Source organism: Coregonus clupeaformis, chromosome 11 (genome assembly GCF_020615455.1).
Source record: "Coregonus clupeaformis isolate EN_2021a chromosome 11, ASM2061545v1, whole genome shotgun sequence".
Taxonomy (NCBI): Eukaryota; Metazoa; Chordata; class Actinopteri; order Salmoniformes; family Salmonidae; genus Coregonus; species Coregonus clupeaformis.
This window is the reverse complement of record NC_059202.1, coordinates 32,722,070-32,744,605: the sequence shown is the minus strand read 5'-3', so window position 1 is coordinate 32,744,605 and position 22,536 is coordinate 32,722,070. Positions and strand designations below refer to the sequence as shown.

At 43.3% G+C, this 22,536-nt stretch overlaps 1 protein-coding gene across 1 annotated transcript; it reads right to left on the bottom strand.

The window, feature by feature from the left end:
- Positions 1-7,501: 7,501 nt before the first annotated feature.
- LOC121576804 (DNA polymerase epsilon subunit 4) lies at positions 7,502-22,300 on the bottom strand. Its single transcript, XM_041890282.2, has 4 exons — positions 21,895-22,300; positions 9,442-9,526; positions 8,824-8,865; positions 7,502-7,772 (listed from the first exon to the last, which is right to left on the bottom strand). The coding sequence occupies exons 1-4, from the start codon at positions 22,144-22,146 to the stop codon at positions 7,756-7,758; spliced, it is 396 nt and encodes a 131-aa protein (XP_041746216.1). The 5' UTR covers positions 22,147-22,300; the 3' UTR covers positions 7,502-7,755.
- Positions 22,301-22,536: the final 236 nt, after the last annotated feature.

The following is a 22,536-nucleotide window of genomic DNA, read 5'->3' as shown; positions in this document are numbered from 1 at the left end:
TTTCACTCCCCCTCCCTCTCACTCACTCTCTCCCTCAAACACACACACACTCTACCCCTCCTCTCTCCAGCTCCCTCCCTCTCTCTCCCCTATCCTCCGAGTGCCCCACTCACTATGTTAATTTCTGTCTTTCCCACTCTTCAAAAGGTGCTTTCCCAAATAAAGCTCTTAAAATAATCCAGATTTATGGCATTCTCTAATGCAGTCATGTAAAGTGCTCTTCCTTGTTGTAGGTGTGTCCCACTAGTCTTGCTGCTATGTTATGACCCACTGCTCGAGCACAATACACCAGTGGAGGCTGCTGAAGGGAGGACAGCTCATAATAATGGCTGGAACGGAGCGAATGAAATGGCATCAAACACCTGGAAACCATGTGTTTGATGTATTTGATACCATTCCACTTATTCCGCTCCAGCCATTACCACGAACCCGTTCTCCCCAATTAAGGTGCCACCAACCTCCTTTGCAATACAGGGAACACCAAAGCTTGTCACACACTACATTTATAAGACAGATGTTACAGTGTACTGCACAGGAGGTTGGTGGCACCTTAATTGGGGAGAACGGGCTCGTGGTAATGACTGGAGAGGAATTAGTGGAATGGTATCAAATACATCAAACATGGCTTCCATGTGTTTGATGCCATTCGTTCCGTTGCAGCCATTATTATGAGCCGTCCTCCCCTCAGCAGCCTCCACTGGTGTACTGTAATACATTCATGTGGTTTTCATCCATGCAAATGACTAAGGCATCAGTAGTACCGACATGGTTCAAAACACAAGAAAGTTACATGCAGCCTGTTTCCAAAACCAACCACCAGCATATGCATGAAGGCTTTAGCCTATCTGTGGTTCAAGCATCAACAATTCACATTATTAAAGAGCGAGTTGAACCAACAGCAGCACGATGTGATTACAAGGAGAAAATGCAGGTATTAGTTGTGTCTGCTCCTGTTATGGTATTCATTTAAATTAAGTTGTGCTGAAAGATGTTAAAAGCAGATGTCAATTGTCAGACGATGACATAAAACGGCAACCAGCTCTCCACCATTAGAAAGATCACAAGATTATGATAATTTTGAACATTGGCGCTGATCTGCCAGACTAAAGTACAGCTGTACATTATAGTTTCCATATTCCATACAGTCTGAACTGTGACAGACTTTGTATAGAAGCTTAATTCTAACATCCTCAGTACAACACCTACACCTTAGAACCTTGTCAAGAGGTTTGGACCTCTCTTGGTGTAATGGCAAAGGTCTTGGACTGACAAATGCAAGTCCCAGAAGGTTACCCCATGAATTTACATTTGGTGTCAGAAGTGGGATGCATGGTGCTGCCCACGAGGGCATCCAAAGTGTAAGAAAATAGGTTGGCAAGTGCATTACTTAATTGCCTTTAGGACCAGTGTGGGACAAGCACCCAAACTCACCACTATAACTAAATATAAAATGTCAAATATAAAATGGCTTATGTTTGAGGAAATGGATACAAAGTCAACGCTGGTTGGCGGTTGAGGATTGATTGACCCGGAGACCCAGAGTGGTGGTTTTGGGAAGAGACCGTTTGCTTTGGCAGGTTAGGTGTCATTAGAACCCAGCTGACGCTCCCTACAATGTCAGAAACCTCCCTTCTAACCAAGCAATGAAACTATTGCAGAATTACAGCACGTTCTCTAATGCCTTTGGTATTCAATTAAATAAACAAGGTTGAAAAAAGAAGTGGAAGGAATGCTATAAAAATCTTTGACTGTTACATAAAATAAATGCAAAGTTAAAACTGAACAAATGAAATATAACCGCCTGAAAAACAAACAAAAACAGGAAAACGCAAATAACCTTTTGGACAGGAAAACCCAAATAACCTTAGTCTTTTAATGACGAGACTGAATACCCGCTGTTTAATGTACCTTAGAATAAATGCTTCCAGTGAATACAAGTAAGTGTTAAGCTATTAACTACTACAAATCTTGTTTGTATTTTACAGCAGTAGCTACTGTAAATATATTGCTCCATTTAATTATGCTGTTGTACAAAAGGAATAATACACACCTGGAGAGAATTGCAACATCGATGAATAGATAATGTGGTAAAACACACCGTAAAGAATACAGGGTAAATTATGTTTTAAATCCCTGCTGAATGGTGGGATTTAGGTAGTGGCATTTATTAGGACGACAAGGCCACAGCGTAATCCCTACTATGTGACTGTGATCATACCTGAGCCCTGGAAGTGAAACTATGCAGTCTGTTGAGGGGGTGAGGTGGGTAGAGGAGAGGAATTCAACCCTTAAGAAATCAGATTTGGAATCTTTCAGCTGCAAAAACATACCTTCCCCATTACTCCAGTCTGCTCCTGAGCCAAACACATTTCACGCATATCTTTGGGGCGATTAATAGATCATTGTAATAGTATAGACACAAACATGCCAAAGGCATTTTTTTTTTTTTACTATGAAGTCATGGACTAAACAAGTGTTCCTCTTTGAGGAGGTAGGAGGAGGGATAAGTATGTCCTGGGGATGTTGTAGGGCAAGGCTAACTATACCTGTGGTCCAGGCCAGGGCTGTTTAACCCAAAAGGGTGTCAAGTTAGGTTTCTGGGGGCAAATCTGTGTCCAATTTTGAGATTTATAATTTATCAAGCACATAACATTTGGTATGGAATGTCTGGAACAGTGTGAATGAATGGGGGATTATAGTCATTTTAGGACATTGTCTTCTCTACAACTTCAATCACATTTATCAGCTTTATACCCTAATTTAAAGGTGTTTCACCATTTTTTAAATGTTCTGATCTTGTAAAAAGCATGAGTTGACACAACCCCCAAAAAGTTGGGGAGGTATCGATTTATGGAATAGTAAACTTTAGAAAAAATTAATCAAGTCATACAGTGGGGAGAACAAGTATTTGATACACTGCCGATTTTGCAGGTTTTCCTACTTACAAAGCATGTAGAGGTCTGTCATTTTTATCATAGGTACACTTCAACTGTGAGAGACGGAATCTAAAACAAAAATCCAGAAAATCACATTGTATGATTTTTAAGTAATTAATTTGCATTTTATTGCATGACATAAGTTTTTGATACATCAGAAAAGCAGAACTTAATATTTGGTACAGAAACCTTTGTTTGCAATTACAGAGATCATACGTTTCCTGACCAGGTTTGCACACACTGCAGCAGGGATTTTGGCCCACTCCTCCATACAGACCTTCTCCAGATCATTCAGGTTTCGGGGCTGTCGCTGGGCAATACGGACTTTCAGCTCCCTCCAAAGATTTTCTATTGGGTTCAGGTCTGGAGACTGGCTAGGCCACTCCAGGACCTTGAGATGCTTCTTACAGAGCCACTCCTTAGTTGCCCTGGCTGTGTGTTTCGGGTCGTTGTCATGCTGGAAGACCCAGCCACGACCCATCTTCAATGCTCTTACTGAGGGAAGGAGGTTGTTGGCCAAGATCTCGCGATACATGGCCCCATCCATCCTCCCCCTCAATACGGTGCAGTCGTCCTGTCCCCTTTGCAGAAAAGCATCCCCAAAGAATGATGTTTCCACCTCCATGCTTCACGGTTGGGATGGTGTTCTTGGGGTTGTACTCATCCTTCTTCTTCCTCCAAACACGGCGAGTGGAGTTTAGACCAAAAGCTCTATTTTTGTCTCATCAGACCACATGACCTTCTCCCATTCCTCTTCTGGATCATCCAGATGGTCATTGGCAAACTTCAGACGGGCCTGGACATGCGCTGGCTTGAGCAGGGGGACCTTGCGTGCTCTGCAGGATTTTAATCCATGACGGCGTAGTGTGTTACTAATGGTTTTCTTTGAGACAGTGGTCCCAGCTCTCTTCAGGTCATTGACCAGGTCCTGCCGTGTAGTTCTGAGCTGATCCCTCACCTTCCTCATGATCATTGATGCCCCACGAGGTGAGATCTTGCATGGAGCCCCAGACCGAGGGTGATTGACCGTCATCTTGAACTTCTTCCATTTTCTAATAATTGCGCCAATAGTTGTTGCCTTCTCACCAAGCTGCTTGCCTAATGTCCTGTAGCCCATCCCAGCCTTGTGCAGGTCTACAATTTTATCCCTGATGTCCTTACACAGCTCTTTGGTCTTGGCCATTGTGGAGAGGTTGGAGTCTGTTTGATTGAGTGTGTGGACAGGTGTCTTTTATACAGGTAACGAGTTCAAACAGGTGCAGTTAATACAGGTAATGAGTGGAGAACTGGAGGGCTTCTTAAAGAAAAACTAACAGGTCTGTGAGAGCCGGAATTCTTACTGGTTGGTAGGTGATCAAATAATTATGTCATGCAATAAAATGCAAATTAATTACTTACAAATAATACAATGTGATTTTCTGGATTTTTGATTTAGATTCCGTCTCTCACAGTTGAAGTGTACCTATGATAAAAATTACAGACCTCTACATGCTTTGTAAGTAGGAAAACCTGCAAAATCGGCAGTGTATCAAATACTTGTTCTCCCCACTGTATATTCTATATATGCTCACAATCATTTGAAATGGGTGTAAAACACCAATGCTTCTTCATGGTTACGTAATGAATGCTTGAATGTTCTGATCTTGACAAAAGTCTAGGTGGAACTATCTTACTTTATATTAGAGAGATCCCTAATGGAATTTCCTTATTTACTGTGGAAATAAAATTACGTCCGTCCATGCAACATGTTGTGATTATATTTTATTATAGCCAGGGCACTACATGTTCTATGCTGCCTGGCATTCTTCTGGTGGGATTAGACTGAAAACCTTTGAGGCAGTCCTCAAACTAACATCTGTGGTTCACACAGGTTTGTCTTCATTTACTGTAACACTAAACCAGAACGTGTTTGGTTAAACATACAAATCAATTATTTAAAATCATTGCAACACTCAATGGTCTTGACAGTGCTTAAAGTGGGGAAACTGAACACTTTTCCGAAATGGATGTGTAACAAAAACTGCAAAAGAAAAACACATTTTTGTCATTCGAGAAGTTAGGGGACATTGTAATAAATAATCCTCCCAAGTTTACTGGTGCCAAAAGGTGCTAGAAAATAAATTACAATGACATTAAATTACTGAGTTTCTCAGAAATACTGAAAAGTAAGCAAGGGATGAGTTACATCCATCAGATTTGATATGTGTTGAATGAAAAGTGTGTAATTGTTAATTAGAAATAATTTGATGGGTCATCATAAAAAAGAGTGGGAATTAATTACAGTGGGGAGAAAAAGTATTTGATACACTGCCGATTTTGCAGGTTTTCCTACTTACAAAGCATGTAGAGGTCTGTAATTTTTATCATCGGTACACTTCAACTGTGAGAGACAAAAATCCAGAAAATCACATTGTATGATTTTTAAGTAATTAATTTGCATTTTATTGCATGACATAAGTATTTGATCACCTACCAACCAGTAAGAATTCGGCTCTCACAGACCTGTTAGTTTTTCTTTAAGAAGCCCTCCTGTTCTCCACTCATTACCTGTATTAACTGCACCTGTTTGAACTCGTTACCTGTATAAAAGACACCTGTCCACACACTCAATCAAACAGACTCCAACCTCTCCACAATGGCCAAGACCAGAGAGCTGTGTAAGGACATCAGGGATAAAATTGTAGACCTGCACAAGGCTGGGATGGGCTACAGGACAATAGGCAAGCAGCTTGGTGAGAAGGCAATAACTGTTGGCGCAATTATTAGAAAATGGAAGAAGCTCAAGATGACGGTCAATCACCCTCGGTCTGGGGCTCCATGCAAGATATCACCTCGTGGGGCATCAATGATCATGAGGAAGGTGAGGGATCCGCCCAGAACTACACGGCAGGACCTGGTCAATGACCTGAAGAGAGCTGGGACCACAGTCTCAAAGAAAACCATTAGTAACACACTACGCCGTCATGGATTAAAATCCTGCAGCGCATGCATGGTCCCCCTGCACAAGCCAGCGCATGTCCAGGCCCGTCTGAAGTTTGCCAATGACCATCTGGATGATCCAGAGGAGGAATGGGAGAAGGTCATGTGGTCTGATGAGACAAAAATAGAGCTTTTTGGTCTAAATTCCACTCGCCGTGTTTGGAGGAAGAAGAAGGATGAGTACAACCCCAAGAACACCATCCCAACCGTGAAGCATGGAGGTGGAAAGGGGACAGGACGACTGCACCGTATTGAGGGGAGGATGGATGGGGCCATGTATCGCGAGATCTTGGCCAACAACCTCCTTCCCTCAGTAAGAGCATTGAAGATGGATCGTGGCTGGGTCTTCCAGCATGACAACGACCCAAAACACACAGCCAGGGCAACTAAGGAGTGGCTCCGTAAGAAGCATCTCAAGGTCCTGGAGTGGCCTAGCCAGTCTCCAGACCTGAACCCAATAGAAAATCTTTGGAGGGAGCTGAAAGTCCGTATTGCCCAGCGACAGCCCCGAAACCTGAAGGATCTGGAGAAGGTATGGAGAAGTGGGCCATTATCCCTGCTGCAGTGTGTGCAAACCTGGTCAAGACCTACAGGAAACGTATTATCTCTGTAATTGCAAACAAAGGTTTCTGTACCAAATATTAAGTTCTGCTTTTCTGATGTATCAAAAACTTATGTCATGCAATAAAATGCAAATTAATTACTTACAAATCATCCAATGTGATTTTCTGGATTTTTGTTTTAGATTCCGTCTCTCACAGTTGAAGTGTACCTATGATAAAAATGACAGACCTCTACATGCTTTGTAAGTAGGAAAACCTGCAAAATCGGCAGTGTATCAAATACTTGTTCTCCCCACTGTATATTGTTCTGCAGCAATAGTCTATCATGGGAGGTGGGCTAAACTGCACTCAACCCATTATTCTGTTGATACACTAAAGCAAATATATTCAGGAACGCACAAGGAGCACATAAAATGTTGTGTATTTTTTGTCCAGCCTTGATTTTCTCCAGATACATTTCATTTGCCATAGCCCCAGACCACCAGCACAGCCACTTTCCCTGGCATGTGTGTCTGTCCTGGCGTGAGCTGTCATAATCTTCAGAAAAGCTCATATTATGCTTTTTTGATTATGGACCTGTCCTGCAGCTCAAGTCCCTCTCTCTAGCCCGATAGTTTATAGAAACAGCAAAACAAACAGGATATAATGGTATGATACGTAAATATAGTCTAAGCTCCGAACCTGCAGACAGAGTAATAGACATTAGGAAAGGAAATGCCCAACGTCTTTACCCTTAGGCCGCAAAATATAGACCTGGTCATTTGCTAGACCCCCTGTAAAGCATTGTGTCTGCTAGAGGTTTTAGATGATTTTGGCTGGATAGAATTTGATGTCTCGTACTTTTCATTTTATTAAAATGTTAAGTCAATATTCTCCTCACATTGGAGACTGGCACAGTGTAGCTGTTGCCTAAACAGCTGGACACTATGGAATACTAAATGAAGATGGATGTATTTCTGACATCTTTTGAAAAAAATGACATTTCCCAATAAAGCTTTCTTGAATAAAACGACAATTATTAGATTTACAAACATTTGTATGATTTATTTAACATAACTCAAATTATTAACAAAAACAAAAAAATGGCAGACTCCTTACATACAAGACTAACTGAGGGAGGATCATCACTGATGTCAGTATATACTGTACATGTTCAGGAAGGGAACTACTTGTGACCAGTACCAAAACCTCAGTGATGTCACTTCAAAAGCAAGACAGGTCAGTCTGTCTTCCAAATGCCTCTGATCCTTGAACTGCCTTCTTTCTTCTGAGAGTGTTTAGGCATCTAGAGTGCCTTTAAAAACATAGAGAAAAAAAAGATACTGTCAAACATACTATACAAATCTATTAATATATATACAAATCTATTAATAATATATATATATATATATATATATATATATATATATATAACATACACACACACTGAGTTTATAAAACATTAAGAACGCCTTCCTGATATTGTGTTGCATTATGGGGTATTGTGTGTAGATGGGTGAGAAAACAACAATGAAATAAGGAATATGTCAAGGGGTATGAATACTTTCTGAAGACACCTTGTGTGTGTGTGTGTGTGTGTCTATCACACTGTGTACAAGACATTAGGAACACCTGCTCTTTCCATGACATAGACTGACCAGGTGAATCCAGGTGAAGCCTATGATTCCTTATTGTAGATGAAGGGGAGGAGACAGGTTAAAGAAGGATTTCTAAGCCTTAAGACATGGATTGTGTATGTGTGCCATTCAGAGGGTGAATGGGCAAGACAAAATATGTAAGTGCATTTGAACAGGGTATGGTAGAAGGTGCCAGGCGCACTGGTTTGAGTGCTTCAAGAACTGCAACGCTGCTGGGTTTTTCACGCTCAACAGCTTCCCGTGTGTATCAAGAATGGTCCACCACCCAATGACGTCCAGCCAACTTGACACAACTGAGTGAAGCATTGAAGTCAACATGAGCCAGCATCCCTGTGGAACGTTTTCAACATCTTGTAGTGTCCATGCCCTGACGAATTGAGGCTGTTATATATAAATTACTATATATCTACTTTGGATTGTTATTTCTTGATTTCTTGTTTTGATTATTAGTATTCTATTTGCAAGACATTCTACTGCACTGTTGGAGCTAGTAACATAAGCATTTTTGCTGTACCTGCTATAACACCTGCAGATATGAGTACGCGACCCATAAACTTTTATTTGATTTATTACCGATTCAGTATTGCCAATTAATCAGGCTAATTCATCACAGCAGGATCATTCAATTCCAAAAATTGATTAGCAATCTGACAAGGATAGAAATATGGTACAGGTTTAGTAAAGAAGCATGCTTGGACGAGAACTTACCTTCCAGAAAAGCAAACTCATCTATGGCCTCGATTGCATTGTCTGTTAGTGGAAACAAACAAACAAAATAGTTAGGAACAACTAGTCAAAGGCTAGCCCAGGGGTAGGCAACGCTGTTCCAGGAGTGCCGCAGGTACTGCTGGATTTTGTTCCAACTGGGCACCACACCTGACCAACTGAGCTAATTGATCAGTTCAGTGATGAATTCAACACACATGGTCTTCTAGGTCGTTTAATAAAAAAACATGAAGTGCCTGCGGCACTCCAGGACTAGGGTTGCCTACCCCTGGGCTAGCCTAAGTGGCCACCAATCCTGGTCTTGGTGAGTTAGGTCTATACCTGATTCAACTTATCAAGGTCTTAGGGCGGAGGTAGAACAAAAGCCTGCACACCAACTCAAATACTCCCAACAGTACACATTTTTGCTGTAGCTGCAGACAAACACCTGATTCAAGACCTCAATCATTTGAATCAGGTATAGGCCTAATAAGTGTTTAGTACTGGGATGGAACTAAAGTCTGCAAACCCTGTGGCTCTCCAGAACCTACACTAAGCAATAAGCATATGGTATATAGGATCAATGTTTGGTGTACCGTATGTCCACTTGACATTACTAACCTAAATCTTTCCTCTGCAAAGTTTTCCTCTTTCCTTGATGGGCATACACCAGGGCATCTTTGGCAATCATCTCAACAAAAAGTTCCTGGAAGACATGAACTGAAGTTTAGTATACAGTGAGTAACATCCAGGGATGTAATGCTGCCGGAGCACGGAGGAATGGCGCTCCCTCACTTTTCAATTTTAGAATACACGGAGCTAGTAAAACTATTCTGGAAAATTCATTCTGATGAATTCTAAATAAATTATATTTAATTACCACTAACATTCCATGAAAAACGATAGAATGACTAACCAAATAAATATGTATAGCAGCCTAGAGGTAGGTACAGTTGAAGTCGGAAGTTTACATACACCTTAGCCAAACTCAGTTTTTCACAATTCCTGACATTTAATCCTAGTAAAAATTCCCTGTCTTAGGTCAGTTGGGATCACCACTTTATTTGAAGAATGTGAAATGTCAGAATAATAGTAGAGAGAATGATTTATTTCAGCTTTTATTTATTTCATCACATTCCCAGTGGGTCAGAAGTTTACATACACTCAATAAGTATTTGGTAGCATTGCCTTTAAATTGTTTAACTTGGGTCCAACGTTTCGGGTAGCCTTCCACAAGCTTCCCACAATAAGTTGGGTGAACTTTGGCCCATTCCTCCTGACAGAGCTGGTGTAACTGAGTCAGGTTTGTAGGCCTCCTTGCTCGCACACGCTTTTTCAGTTCTGCCCTCACATTTTCTATAGGATTGAGGTCAGGGCTTTGCGACGGCCACTCTAATACCTGGACTTTGTTGTCCTTAAGGCATTTTGCCACAACTTTGGAAGTATGCTTGGGGTCATTGTCCATTTGGAAGACTCATTTGCGACCAAGCTTTAACTTTCTGACTGATGTCTTGAGATGTTGCTTCAATATATCCACATAATTTTCCTTCCTCATGATGCCATCTATTTTGTGAAGTGCACTAGTCCCTCCTGCAGCAAGGCACCCCCACAGCATGATGCTGCCACCCCCGTGCTTCACGGTTGGAATGGTGTTCTTCGGCTTGCAAGCTCACCCCTTTTCCTCCAAACATAAAGATGGTCATTATGGCCAAACAGTTCTATTTTTGTTTCATCAGACCAGAGGACATTTCTCCAAAAAGTACAATCTTTGTCCCCATGTGCGGTTGCAAACCGTAGTCTGGCTTTTTTATGGCAGTTTTGGAGCAGTGGCTTCTTCTTTGCTGAGCGGCCTTTTAGGTTATGTCAATATAGGACTCGTTTTACTGTGGATATACAGTGAGGGAAAAACGTATTTGATCCCCTGCTGATTTTGTACGTTTGCCCACTGACAAAGAAATGATCAGTCTGTAATTTTAATGGGTTTATTTGAACAGTGAGAGACAGAATAACAACAACAAAAAAATCAGGAAAAACGCATGTCAAAAATGTTATAAATTGATTTGCATTTTAATGAGGGAAATAAGTATTTGACCCCCTCTCAATCAGAAAGATTTCTGGCTCCCAGGTGTCTTTTATACAGGTAACGAGCTGAGATTAGGAGCACACTCTTAAAGGGAGTGCTCCTAATCTCAGCTTGTTACCTGTATAAAAGACACCTGTCCACAGAAGCAATCAATCAATCAGATTCCAAACTCTCCACCATGGCCAACACCAAAGAGCTCTCCAAGGATGTCAGGGACAAGATTGTAGACCTACACAAGGCTGGAATGGGCTACAAGACCATCGCCAAGCAGCTTGGTGAGAAGGTGACAACAGTTGGTGCGATTATTCGCAAATGAAAGAAACACAAAATAACTGTCAATCTCCCTCGGCCTGGGGCTCCATGCAAGATCTCACCTTGTGGAGTTGCAATGATCATGGAAACGGTGAGGAATCAGCCCAGAACTACACGGGAGGATCTTGTCAATGCTCTCACGGCAGCTGGGACCATAGTCACCAAGAAAACAATTGGTAACACACTACGCCGTGAAGGACTGAAATCCTACAGCGCCCGCAAGGTCCCCCTGCTCAAGAATGCACATATACAGGCCCGTCTGAAGTTTGCCAGTGAACATCTGAATGATTCAGAGGAGAACTGGGTGAAAGTGTTGTGGTCAGATGAGACCAAAATCGAGCTCTTTGGCATCAACTCAACTCGCCGAGTTTGGAGGAAGAGGAATTCTGCCCATGACCTCAAGAACACCATCCCCACCGTCAAACATGGAGGTGGAAACATTATGCTTTGGGGGTGTTTTCCTGCTAAGGGGACAGGACAACTTCACCGCATCAAAGGGACGATGGACGGGGCCATGTACCGTCAAATCTTGGGTGAGAACCTCCTTCCCTCAGCCAGGGCATTGAAAATGGGTCGTGGATGGGTATTCCAGCATGACAATGACCCAAAACACACGGCCAAGGCAACAAAGGAGTGGCTCAAGAAGAAGCACATTAAGGTCCTGGAGTGGCCTAGCCAGTCTCCAGACCTTAATCCCATAGAAAATCTGTGGAGGGAGCTGAAGGTTCGAGTTGCCAAACGTCAGCCTCAGCCTCAAAACCTTAATGATTTGGAGAAGATCTGCAAAGAGGAGTGGGACAAAATCCCTCCTGAGATGTGTGCAAGCCTGGTGGCCAACTACAAGAAACGTCTGACCTCTGATTGCCAACAAGGGTATTGCCACCAAGTACTAAGTAATGTTTTGCAGAGGGGTGAAATACTTATTTCCCTCATTAAAATGCAAATCAATTAATAACATTTTTGACATGCGTTTTTTTCTGGATTTTTTTGTTGTTATTCTGTCTCTCACTGTTCAAATAAACCTACCATTAAAATTATAGACTAATCATTTCTTTGTCAGTGGGCAAACGTACAAAATCAGCAGGGGATCAAATACCTTTTTCCCTCACTGTAGATACTTTTGTACCTGTTTCCTCCAGCATCTTCACAAGGTCCTTTGCTGTTGTTCTGGGATTGATTTGCACTTTTCGCACCAAAGTACGTTCATCTCTATGAGACAGAACTCGTTTCCATCCTGAGCGGTATGACGGCTGCGTGGTCCCATGGTGTTTATACTTGCGTACTATTGTTTGTACCGATGAATGTGGTACCTTCAGGCATTTTGAAATTGCTCCCAAGGATGAACCAGACTTGTGGAGGTCTACAATTTTTTTCTGAGGTCTTGGCTGATTTATTTTGATTTTCCAATGATGTCAAGCAAAGAGGCACTGAGTTTGAAGGTAGGCCTTGAAATACATCCACAGGTACACCTTCAATTGACTCAAATTATGTCAATTAGCCTATCAGAAGCTTCTAAAGCCATGACATAATTTTCTGGAATTTTCCAAGCTGTTTAAAAGGCACAGTCAACTTAGTGTAAAAGGCACAGTCAACTTCTGACCCACTGGAATTGTGATACAGTGAATTATAAGTGAAATAATCTGTCTGTAAACAATTGTTGGAAAAATTACTTGTGTCATGCACAAAGTAGATGTCGTAACTGACTTGCCAAAACTATAGTTTGTTAACAAGACATTTGTGGAGTGGTTGAAAAACGAGTTTTAATGACTCCAACCTAAGTGTATGTAAACTTTCGACTTCAACTGTAAAATGGTGGTTTCTTCCCTGTCTTCTCTCTGGCAGTGGCGAGAAGAAGAACTACAGGCTTTGTGTGTGCACTGCTGAAGCCTGTCGGAGGCATGACCACTTTGGCCAATCAGAACGCTGAAAAAAAGTCACAAATTCACTGTGTGTCTACATTGATGTTCATAAAACTCCATGAACCCCCTCTTGTGCAGTGGAACCCAGAACGATATGTGACCACTTGTTTACGGCGACAGCGTCCTGCCGAGGACACCCAAACCAGAATGGCCACCGCAAAGCCCAAGGAGCCTGACCCTCTCTGGAAGTTGCTGTATACCTGCTTGGGATATCTAGCCTATATTGGCTATTGGTTAAGACGCAGGGCCCGTTCTAGCTTGGTATGTCAGGAAGGGCAATTGGAAATGCGAATTGGGACAAGTTGGAGCTAATAATGCATTTAGGTTATAGTTCATTGAGATGTGTGAATACACCACACCAAAAGCTTGATTTTATGGCTGTTTGAAAAATTATTTCCTTCAATTCTACATAGTAATGATTTATGTTCACTACTTGGCCAATTGATTTGATAGCATGTTTAACCAATGCAAATAAATTATATGAATTGATAGTTCACCTGTTTTCTTTTATTCTGTAATAGGGTATATTGTAGCCATGTGTTCAAGCTAATCAAATCAAAATGTATTTATGATACAGTGTGTAAGCATAGCTACACAATACAATGAAATGCCTACTCACAATAAAGCTCTCCGTGCAATGATATTAAGCCATATGTATTTGTATTTACATTAGGCTATAGCCTACAAATAGCTACACCACGTAGTCATAGGCCTACTGCAAATTATTGTTGTTTGTTCCTGAACTGGCCGAATGGCAGAGCTATCCCTCAACACCACAAGTTGGTTCAACTTCTTTAACATCATTGCGCGATCCTGGCGCTAAATTCAGCACCACGAAGGGCGCACCAATCGCTTAAAATTACATCTAATCAAGATCTGTTGCCTATGCCTAATACTCCTACTCCTCACTTATTATTACTACAAATAGAAGATTATCACTTCTCACAAGGGTGCTTGTTTAGTAAAGTTAGATCAAAGCTGAGTCAATGTCTCGCAAGACAACATAATGATTAATTTGCATTTTACATAACACAAACAAATATAATAGTAGGCCAATAACGTTACTGTTACACCAAAACCACATTTCTATTGAGATTTTAAGTATTTGGTCACCTACAAACAAGCAAGATTTCTGGCTCTCACAGACCTGTAACTTCTTCTTTAAGAGGTTCCTCTGTCCTCCACTCGTTACCTGTATTAATGGCACCTGTTTGAACTTGTTATCAGTATAAAAGACACCTGTCCACAACCTCAAACAGTCACACTCAAAACTCCACTATGGCCAAGACCAAAGAGCTGTCAAAGGACACCAGAAACAAAATTGTAGACCTGCACCAGGCTGGGAAGACTGAATCTGCAATAGGTAAGCAGCTTGGTTTGAAGAAATCAACTGTGGGAGCAATTATTAGGAAATGGAAGACATACAAGACCACTGATAATCTCCCTCGATCTGGGGCTCCACGCAAGATCTCACCCCGTGGGGTCAAAATGATCACAAGAACGGTGAGCAAAAATCCCAGAACCACACGGGGGACCTAGTGAATGACCTGCAGAGAGCTGGGACCAAAGTAACAAAGCCTACCATCAGTAACACACTACGCCGCCAGGGACTCAAATCCTGCTGTGCCAGACGTGTCCCCCCTGCTTAAGCCAGTACATGTCCAGGCCCGTCTGAAGTTTGCTAGAGTGCATTTGGATGATCCAGAAGAGGATTGGGAGAATGTCATATGGTCAGATGAAACCAAAATAGAACTTTTTGGTAAAAACTCAACTCGTCGTGTTTGGAGGACAAAGAATGCTGAGTTGCATCCAAAGAACACCATAACTACTGTGAAGCATGGGGGTGGAAACATCATGCTTTGGGGCTGTTTTTCTGCAAAGGGACCAGGACGACTGATCCGTGTAAAGGAAATAATGAATGGGGCCATGTATCGTGAGATTTTGAGTGAAAACCTCCTTCCATCAGCAAGGGCATTGAAGATGAAACGTGGCTGGGTCTTTCAGCATGACAATGATCCCAAACACACCACCCGGGCAACGAGGAGTGGCTTCGTAAGAAGCATTTCAAGGTCCTGGAGTGGCCTAGCCAGTCTCCAGATCTCAACCCCCATAGAAAATCTTTGGAGGGAGTTGAAAGTCCGTGTTGCTCAGCGACAGCCCCAAAACATCACTGCTCTAGAGGAGATCTGCATGGAGGAATGGGCCAAAATACCAGCAACAGTGTGTGAAAACCTTGTGAAGACTTACAGAAAACGTTTGACCTGTGTCATTGCCAACAAAGGGTATATAACAAAGTATTGAGAAACTTTTGTTATTGACCAAATACTTATTTTAAATAAATTCATTAAAAATCCTACAATGTGATTTTCTGGATTTTTTTTCTCATTTTGTCTGTCATAGTTGACGTGTACCTATGATGAAAATTACAGGCCTCTCTCATCTTTTTAAGTGGGAGAACTTGCACAATTGGTGGCTGACTAAATACTTTTTTCCCCCACTGTATGTACAGTACCAGTGAAAAAGAGGAGTCACTGTCAATCCTTTTGAGTTTTGAGTCAAGAGTCTTTACCCGACAAGGTCACGTTAGGATATATCAGTTATCCTGTTAGAGCTATTGTGCCGAATCCACTGCTCTATTCAGGTGGAACGTCGCAACAGTGCGTAGGAAGGAGATTCCAAGATGTGGGAAGTGTGCAGGAGGGCATTGGACAGAGCATTGTGTAGTTTCGGTGGATAAAGTTGTGTGTGTTAACTGTAGGGGTGCCCAGTGCGAAAGAGGCAGGTTGAAGTGGCCAGAGTCAGTAGTGCAGGAGGTGTCGTGAAGAAAGTATAATGTACCAAGACGGAGATAATGGCGCCGGAGGGGATGGCTGCCGTTTTACGGGCTCCTAACCAACTGTGTTATTTTGTGTGTTTTTTCGCATTGTTTGTAACTTATTTTGTACATAATGTTGCTGCTACTGTCTCTTATGACCGAAAAGAGCTTCTGGATATCAGAACAGCGATTACTCAACTCGAACTGGACGAAGATCTTTTCTTTAATGAGTTTCACACGAAGGATATACTGTTTCTCTGAGACCAGGCCCAAATCCCCGTCAGGGGGCGGAGATCGGGGTGCCTTGTGAGAATTTGTCAGCGAGTGGGTAACCCCACCTCTACCATCCATTCTATTGGCCAAAGTGCAATCACTTGAGAATAAACTGGATGATCTCCGTTCAAGACTATCCTACCAACGCGACATTAAAAACTGTAATATCTTATGTTTCACTGAGTCGTGGCTGAATGACGACACGGATAATATACAGTTGGCTGGGTTTTCCGTGCATCGGCAGGACAGAACAGCTACATCTGGTAAGACGAGGGGTGGGGGTGTGTGTCTATTTGTCAATAACAGCTGGTGCGCGATGTCTAATATTAAAGAAGTCTCGAGGTATTGCTCGCCTGAGGTAGAGTACCTCATGATAAGCTGTAGACCACACTATCTACCAAGAGTTTTAATCTATATTTTTCATAGCCGTCTATTTACCACCACAAACCGATGCTGGCACTAAGACCGCACTCAACGAGCTGTATAAGGCCATAAGCAAACAAGAAAATGCTCATCCAGAAGCGGCGCTCCTAGTGGCCGGGGACTTTAATGCAGACAAATTACATCAATTTTACCTCATTTCTACCAGCATGTCACATGTGCAACCAGAGAAGAAAAATAAAACTCTAGACCATCAAACAGGCAAAGCGTCAATACAGGACTAATATTGAATCCTACTACACTGGCTTTGACGCTCGTCGGATGTGGCAGGGTTTGCAAACTATTACGGACTACAAAGGGAAAACCCAGTCGTGAGCTGCCCAGTGATGCGAGTCTACCAGACGAGCTAAATACCTTTTATGCTCGCTTCGAGGTAAGCAACACTGAAGCATGCATGAGTGCACCAGCTGTTCCGGACGACTGTGTGATCACACTCTCCATTGCCGAAGTGAGCAAGACCTTTAAACAAGTCAACATTCACAAGGCCGCGGGGCCAGACACATTACCAGGACGTGTACTCCGAGCATGCGCGGACCAACTGGCAAGTGTCTTCACTGACATTTTCAACTTTCCCTGACCGAGTCTGTAATTCCTACATGTTTCAAGCAGACCACCATAGTCCCTGTGCCCAAGAAAGTGAAGGTAACCTGCCTAAATGACTACTGCCCCGTTGCACTCACGTCGGTAGCCATGAAGTGCTTTGAAAGGTTGGTCATGTCTCACATCAACACCATCATCCCGGAAACACAGATGACGCAATCTCAATCACACTCCACACTGCCCTTTCCCACCTGAACAAAAGGAACACCTATGTGAGAATACTGTTCATTGACGACAGCTCAGCATTCAACATCATAGTGCCCACAAAGCTCATCACTAAGCTAAGGACCCTGGGACTAAACACCTCCCTCTGCAACTGGATCCTGGACCGCCTGACGGGCCGCCCCCAGGTGGTAAGGGTAGGCAACAAATCATCTGCCACGCTGATCCTCAACACGGGGGCCCCTCCGGGGTGTGTGCTTAGTCCCCTCCTGTACTCCCTGTTCACCCACGACTGCATGGCAAGCACGACTCCAACACCATCATTAAGTTTGCTGACGACACATCAGTGGTAGGCCTGATCACTGACAATGATGAGACAGCTTATAGGGAGGAGGTCAGAGACCTGGCAGTGTGGTGCCAGGACAACAACCTCTCCCTCAACGTGAGCAAGACAAAGGAGCTGATCGTGGACTACAGGAAAAGGAGGGCCGAACACGCCCCCATTCACATCGACGGGGCTATAGTGGAGCGGGTCGAGAGTTTAAAGTTCTTTGGCGTCCACATCACCAACAAACTATCATGGTCCAAACACATCAAGACAGTCGTGAAGAGGGCACGACAACACCTTTTCCCCCTCAGGAGACTGAAAATACTTGGCATGGGTCCCCAGAGCCACAAAAAGTTATACCACTGCACCATTGAGAGCATCCTGACCAGTTGCATCACCGCCTGGTATGGCAACTGCTCGGCATCCGACCGCAAGGCACTACAGAGGGTATTGCGTATGGCCCAGTACATCACTGGGGCCAAGCTTCCTGCCATCCAGGACCTACATACTAGGCGGTGTCAGAGGAAGGCACAAAAATTTGTCAAGGACTCCAGTCACCCAAGTCATACACTGCTCTCTCAGCTACCGCACGGCAAGTGGTACCGGAGCGCCCAGTCTAGGTCCAAAAGGCTCCTTAACAGCTTCTACCCCCAAGCCATAAGACTGCTGAACAATTAAACAAATGGCCATCCAGACTATTTACATTGACCCCCCCACCTTTGTTTTCTACACTGCTGCTACTCTCTGTTTATTATCTATGTATAGTCACTTTACCCCTATCTACATGTACAAATTACCTCGACTAACCTGTACCCCCGCACATTGACTCGGTAAAAACATCCCCACAGCATGATGCTGCCACCACCATGATTCACCATAGGGATGGTGCCAGGTTTCCTCCAGATGTGACGCTTGGCATTCAGGCCAAAGAGTTCAATCCTGGTTTCATCAGACCAGAGAATCTTGTTTCTCATGGTCTGAGAGTCTTTAGGTGGCTTTTGGCAAACTCCAAGCGGGCTGTCATGTGCCTTTTACTGAGGAGTGGCTTCCGTCTGGCCACTCTGCCATAAAGGCCTGATTGGTCCCCTGTAGCTCAGTTGGTAGAGCATGGTGCTTGCAACGTCAGGGTTGTGGGTTCGATTCCCACGGGGGGCCAGTATGAAAAATGTATGCACTCACTAACTGTAAGTTGCTCTGGATAAGAGCATCTGCTAAATGACTAAAATGTAAATGTATATAGCCTTGTTATTGTTGTTTTATTGTGTTACCTTTTATTTTATTTTATTTAGTAAACATTTTCTTAACTATTTATTGAACTGCATTGTTGGTTAAGGGCTTGTAAGTAAGCATTTCATGGTAAGGTCTACACCTGTTGTATTCACACTCCAGTACAGTAGGTGGCGTTTTATGCACCTAAAAGTTGGATGCGATCCGCCAACCAAATCCCAAAGAAGAAGAAGGACTGATTTCAGCACCCAAAGACTAGCCCGCAATTACTGTCGGCTATAGAGCCCCACAGTGGAGATGTCATAATACCCATAAAACCTAGCAGTCAAACAGGGAAATGGTTCAAATTGTTTTTCCACCATTCACTTTTCCCATAGGGGATTTTAGAAACACTTCAAATAAGGGCTGTGTTTCATGACCAGCTGGCTGGAGTGTTTATGGACAAATTTAATCTCTCCCTATCCCAGTCTGCTGTCTTGCTTCAAGATGTCCTGTACCCAAGAAAGCAAAGGTAAATGAACTAAATGACTATCGCCCCGTAGCACTCACTTCTGTCATCATGAAGTGCTTTGAGAGGCTAGTTAAGGATCATATCACCTCCACCTTACCTGACACCCTAAACCCACTCAATTTGCATACTGCCCCAATAGATCCACAGACGATGCAATCGACATCGCACTGCCCTATCCCATCTGGACAAGAGGAATGCCTATGTAAGAATGCTGTTCATTGACTACTGCTCAGCCTTCAAGACCATAGTACCCTCCAAGCTCATCATTAAGCTCGGGGCCCTGGGTCTGAACACCGCCCTGTGCAACTGGGTCCTGGACTTCCTGATGGGCCGCCCCAGGTGGCAAAGGTAGGAAACAACACCTCCACTACGCTGATCCTCAACACAGGGGCCCCACCAGGGTGCGTAATCAGCCCCCTCCTGTACTCCCTGTTCACCCATGACTACGTGGCCACGCACGCCTCCAACTCAATCATCAAGTTTGCAGACGACAACAGTAGTAGGCCTGATTACCAACAATGACGAGACAGCCTACAGGGAGGAGGTGAGGGCCCTGGCGGAGTGGTGCCAGGAAAATAACCTCTCCCTCAACGTCAACAAATGAAGGAGCTGAATGTGGACTTCAGGAGATAGCAGAGGGAGCATGCCCCCATCCACAGGACCACAGTAGAGAAGGTGAAAAGCTTCAAGTTCCTCTGCGTACACATCACTGACAATCTGAAATGGTCCACCCACACAGACTGGCTGAAGAAATGTGTCTAGGTCCCTAAGACCCTCACAAACTTTTACAGATGCACCATTGAGCGCAACCTGTCGGGCTGTATCACCCACTGGTACGGCAACTGCACCGCCCGCAACCGCAGGGCTCTCCAAAGGGTGGTGCGGTCTGCCCAACGCATCACCGGGAGCACACTGCCTGCCCTCCAGGACACCTACAGCACCCGATGTCACAGGAAGGCCAAAAAGATCATCAAGGACATCAACCACCTGAGCCAAGGCCTGTTCACCCCACTATCATCCAGAAGGAGAGGTTAGTAAAGGTGCATCAAAGCTTGGACAGAGAGACTGAAAAACAGCTTCTATCTCAAGGCCATCAGACTATTAAATAGCCATCACTAGCCGGCTACCACCCAGTATCTTGCCCTGAACTTAGTCACTGTCACTAGCCGGCTACCACTCGGTTACTCAACCCTGCATCTTAGAGGCTGCTGCCCTATGTACATAGACATGGAATCACTGGTCACTTGAATAATGTTTACATACTGTTTTACTCATTTCATATGTATATACTGTATTCTAGTCAATGCCACTCCGACATTGTCGCCCTAATATTTATATATTTCTTAATTCCATTATTTTACTTTGAGATGTGTGTATTGTTGTGAATTGTTAGATACTACTGCACTGTTGGAGCTAGGAACAGAAGCATTTCGCTACAACCACAATAACATCTGCCAAATATGTGTATGTGACCAATAAAATTTGATTTGATGTAGGCTCACCCTGGCATGACATTTTGATAACCATGTAAATCTCTCTCGGACGAGGTGACTTTTATCAATATAGTCGGTTCTATTTACGCTCAGATTTTAAACTGCTAATTAGCATCAAAATAGACATCATGCAAAACTACAAATCCCTGCAAGCTCCAGCACGTCATCTCTAGCTGATCCCTTTACTAACAGGTATTGTGTCAATAAAACATTTGCACAAGACAGTTCACAGAATTGTCAATTTAAAGAAATGTAGCCTATTTATTCATTACTAAATCTAGCTAACATTATATAGTTCATCCAGAGATTCTTAGCTTTGCCTTGATTCGGCAGTCTAGTCCAGATAAACATTGCATGTGTAGTTCCTTATGATAGCCACATTAGCAGCTAATTAGCATTTCATTTTGGGGGGGTAAATACATACGAATATATTGATAAGTCACCTTGTCCTGGAGAGATTTACACAGTTAACAAAACGTCACGCCAGGGTAAGCCTACACGAAACACAGCCCTTATTTTAAGTGTTTCCAAAAACCCCTATGGGAAAAATGAATGGTGGAAAAACGATTGGAACCATTTCCCTGTTTGACCTCTAGGTTTTATGGGTATTATGACTCATCCTGTGGCACTCTATTAACTAACTACAACCATCAAGGACCATCAATCAACTGGGGCGGCAGGTAGCTTAGTGGTTAAGAGCGTTGTGCCAGTAACCGAAAGGTCACTGGTTCTAATCCCTGAGCCGACTAGGTGAAAAATGTGCCCTTGAGCAAGGTACTTAACCATAAAACGCGTCTGCTAAATGACTAAAATGTAGTTACATGGCATTAGTCCATGTTGACTGTAGGCTACCAAATATGAAAACAAACCCTAATACAGCTACCTACTCCAAGTAATAGTTTTAACTTACTGTGGCTTTAGCTATGATAAACACAGACTCTTGACTGGCGAGGGACACGTCTGGGTCGGCTTTCATCATTGTCTTGATGCGGGATAGCGGTAACTTCGCGAGACGGTTCTGGGGAGCTGCTGCAACAGGCCCAGTTTGTTGGTTGTTCTCTTCAGCCTCGTTCCCCCGTAGCTCTTCCTCGTCTTCACACCGCTCTGGGTCCGACTCTGTGGGTGCCAAGGGGGCGACAGGCACTGCAACAGTTTCCGCCATTCTCTTGTAAACAAACGAGTTGTCAAAATGTAGCCACGAACGTACAGTTCGTAGCTAGCATGTGCTACTTTACTAGCGTAGAAAATGTGTTCGAATTCGTGAATCACACATTCGAATGTCCCTCCCCTTTCACTCCCGCCAACTATTCCTTGTGTGTGATTGGAGAAATGGCCGACTTCATGAGGCGATGATTGTCTCGAACCGAAGCCAAACAAACCCCATGTGACATGGGTGAGTGTTCACAACTCCTCAGCGCTCCTAAACGTTGTGAAACATTTACTACAGAACGCCAACGATGCTAAATAGAAAACATGACAGATCATATCAGTTACATTAAATTGCCATCTCCATTTCTCTATTGCTGTAGAAATGTGTGCAATTATTAATTGT

Coding starts and splice junctions, on each gene's coding strand:
- LOC121576804 (XM_041890282.2), bottom strand. CDS start 22,146: ATGGCGGAAACTGTTGCAGTGCCTGTCGCCCCCTTGGCACCCACAGAG. Junction 9,527..21,894: donor TTATCATAGCTAAAGCCACA/GTAAGTTAAAAC, acceptor CATGTCTTCCAG/GAACTTTTTGTTGAGATGAT. Junction 8,866..9,441: donor TTTGCAGAGGAAAGATTTAG/GTTAGTAATGTC, acceptor TTCCACTAACAG/ACAATGCAATCGAGGCCATA.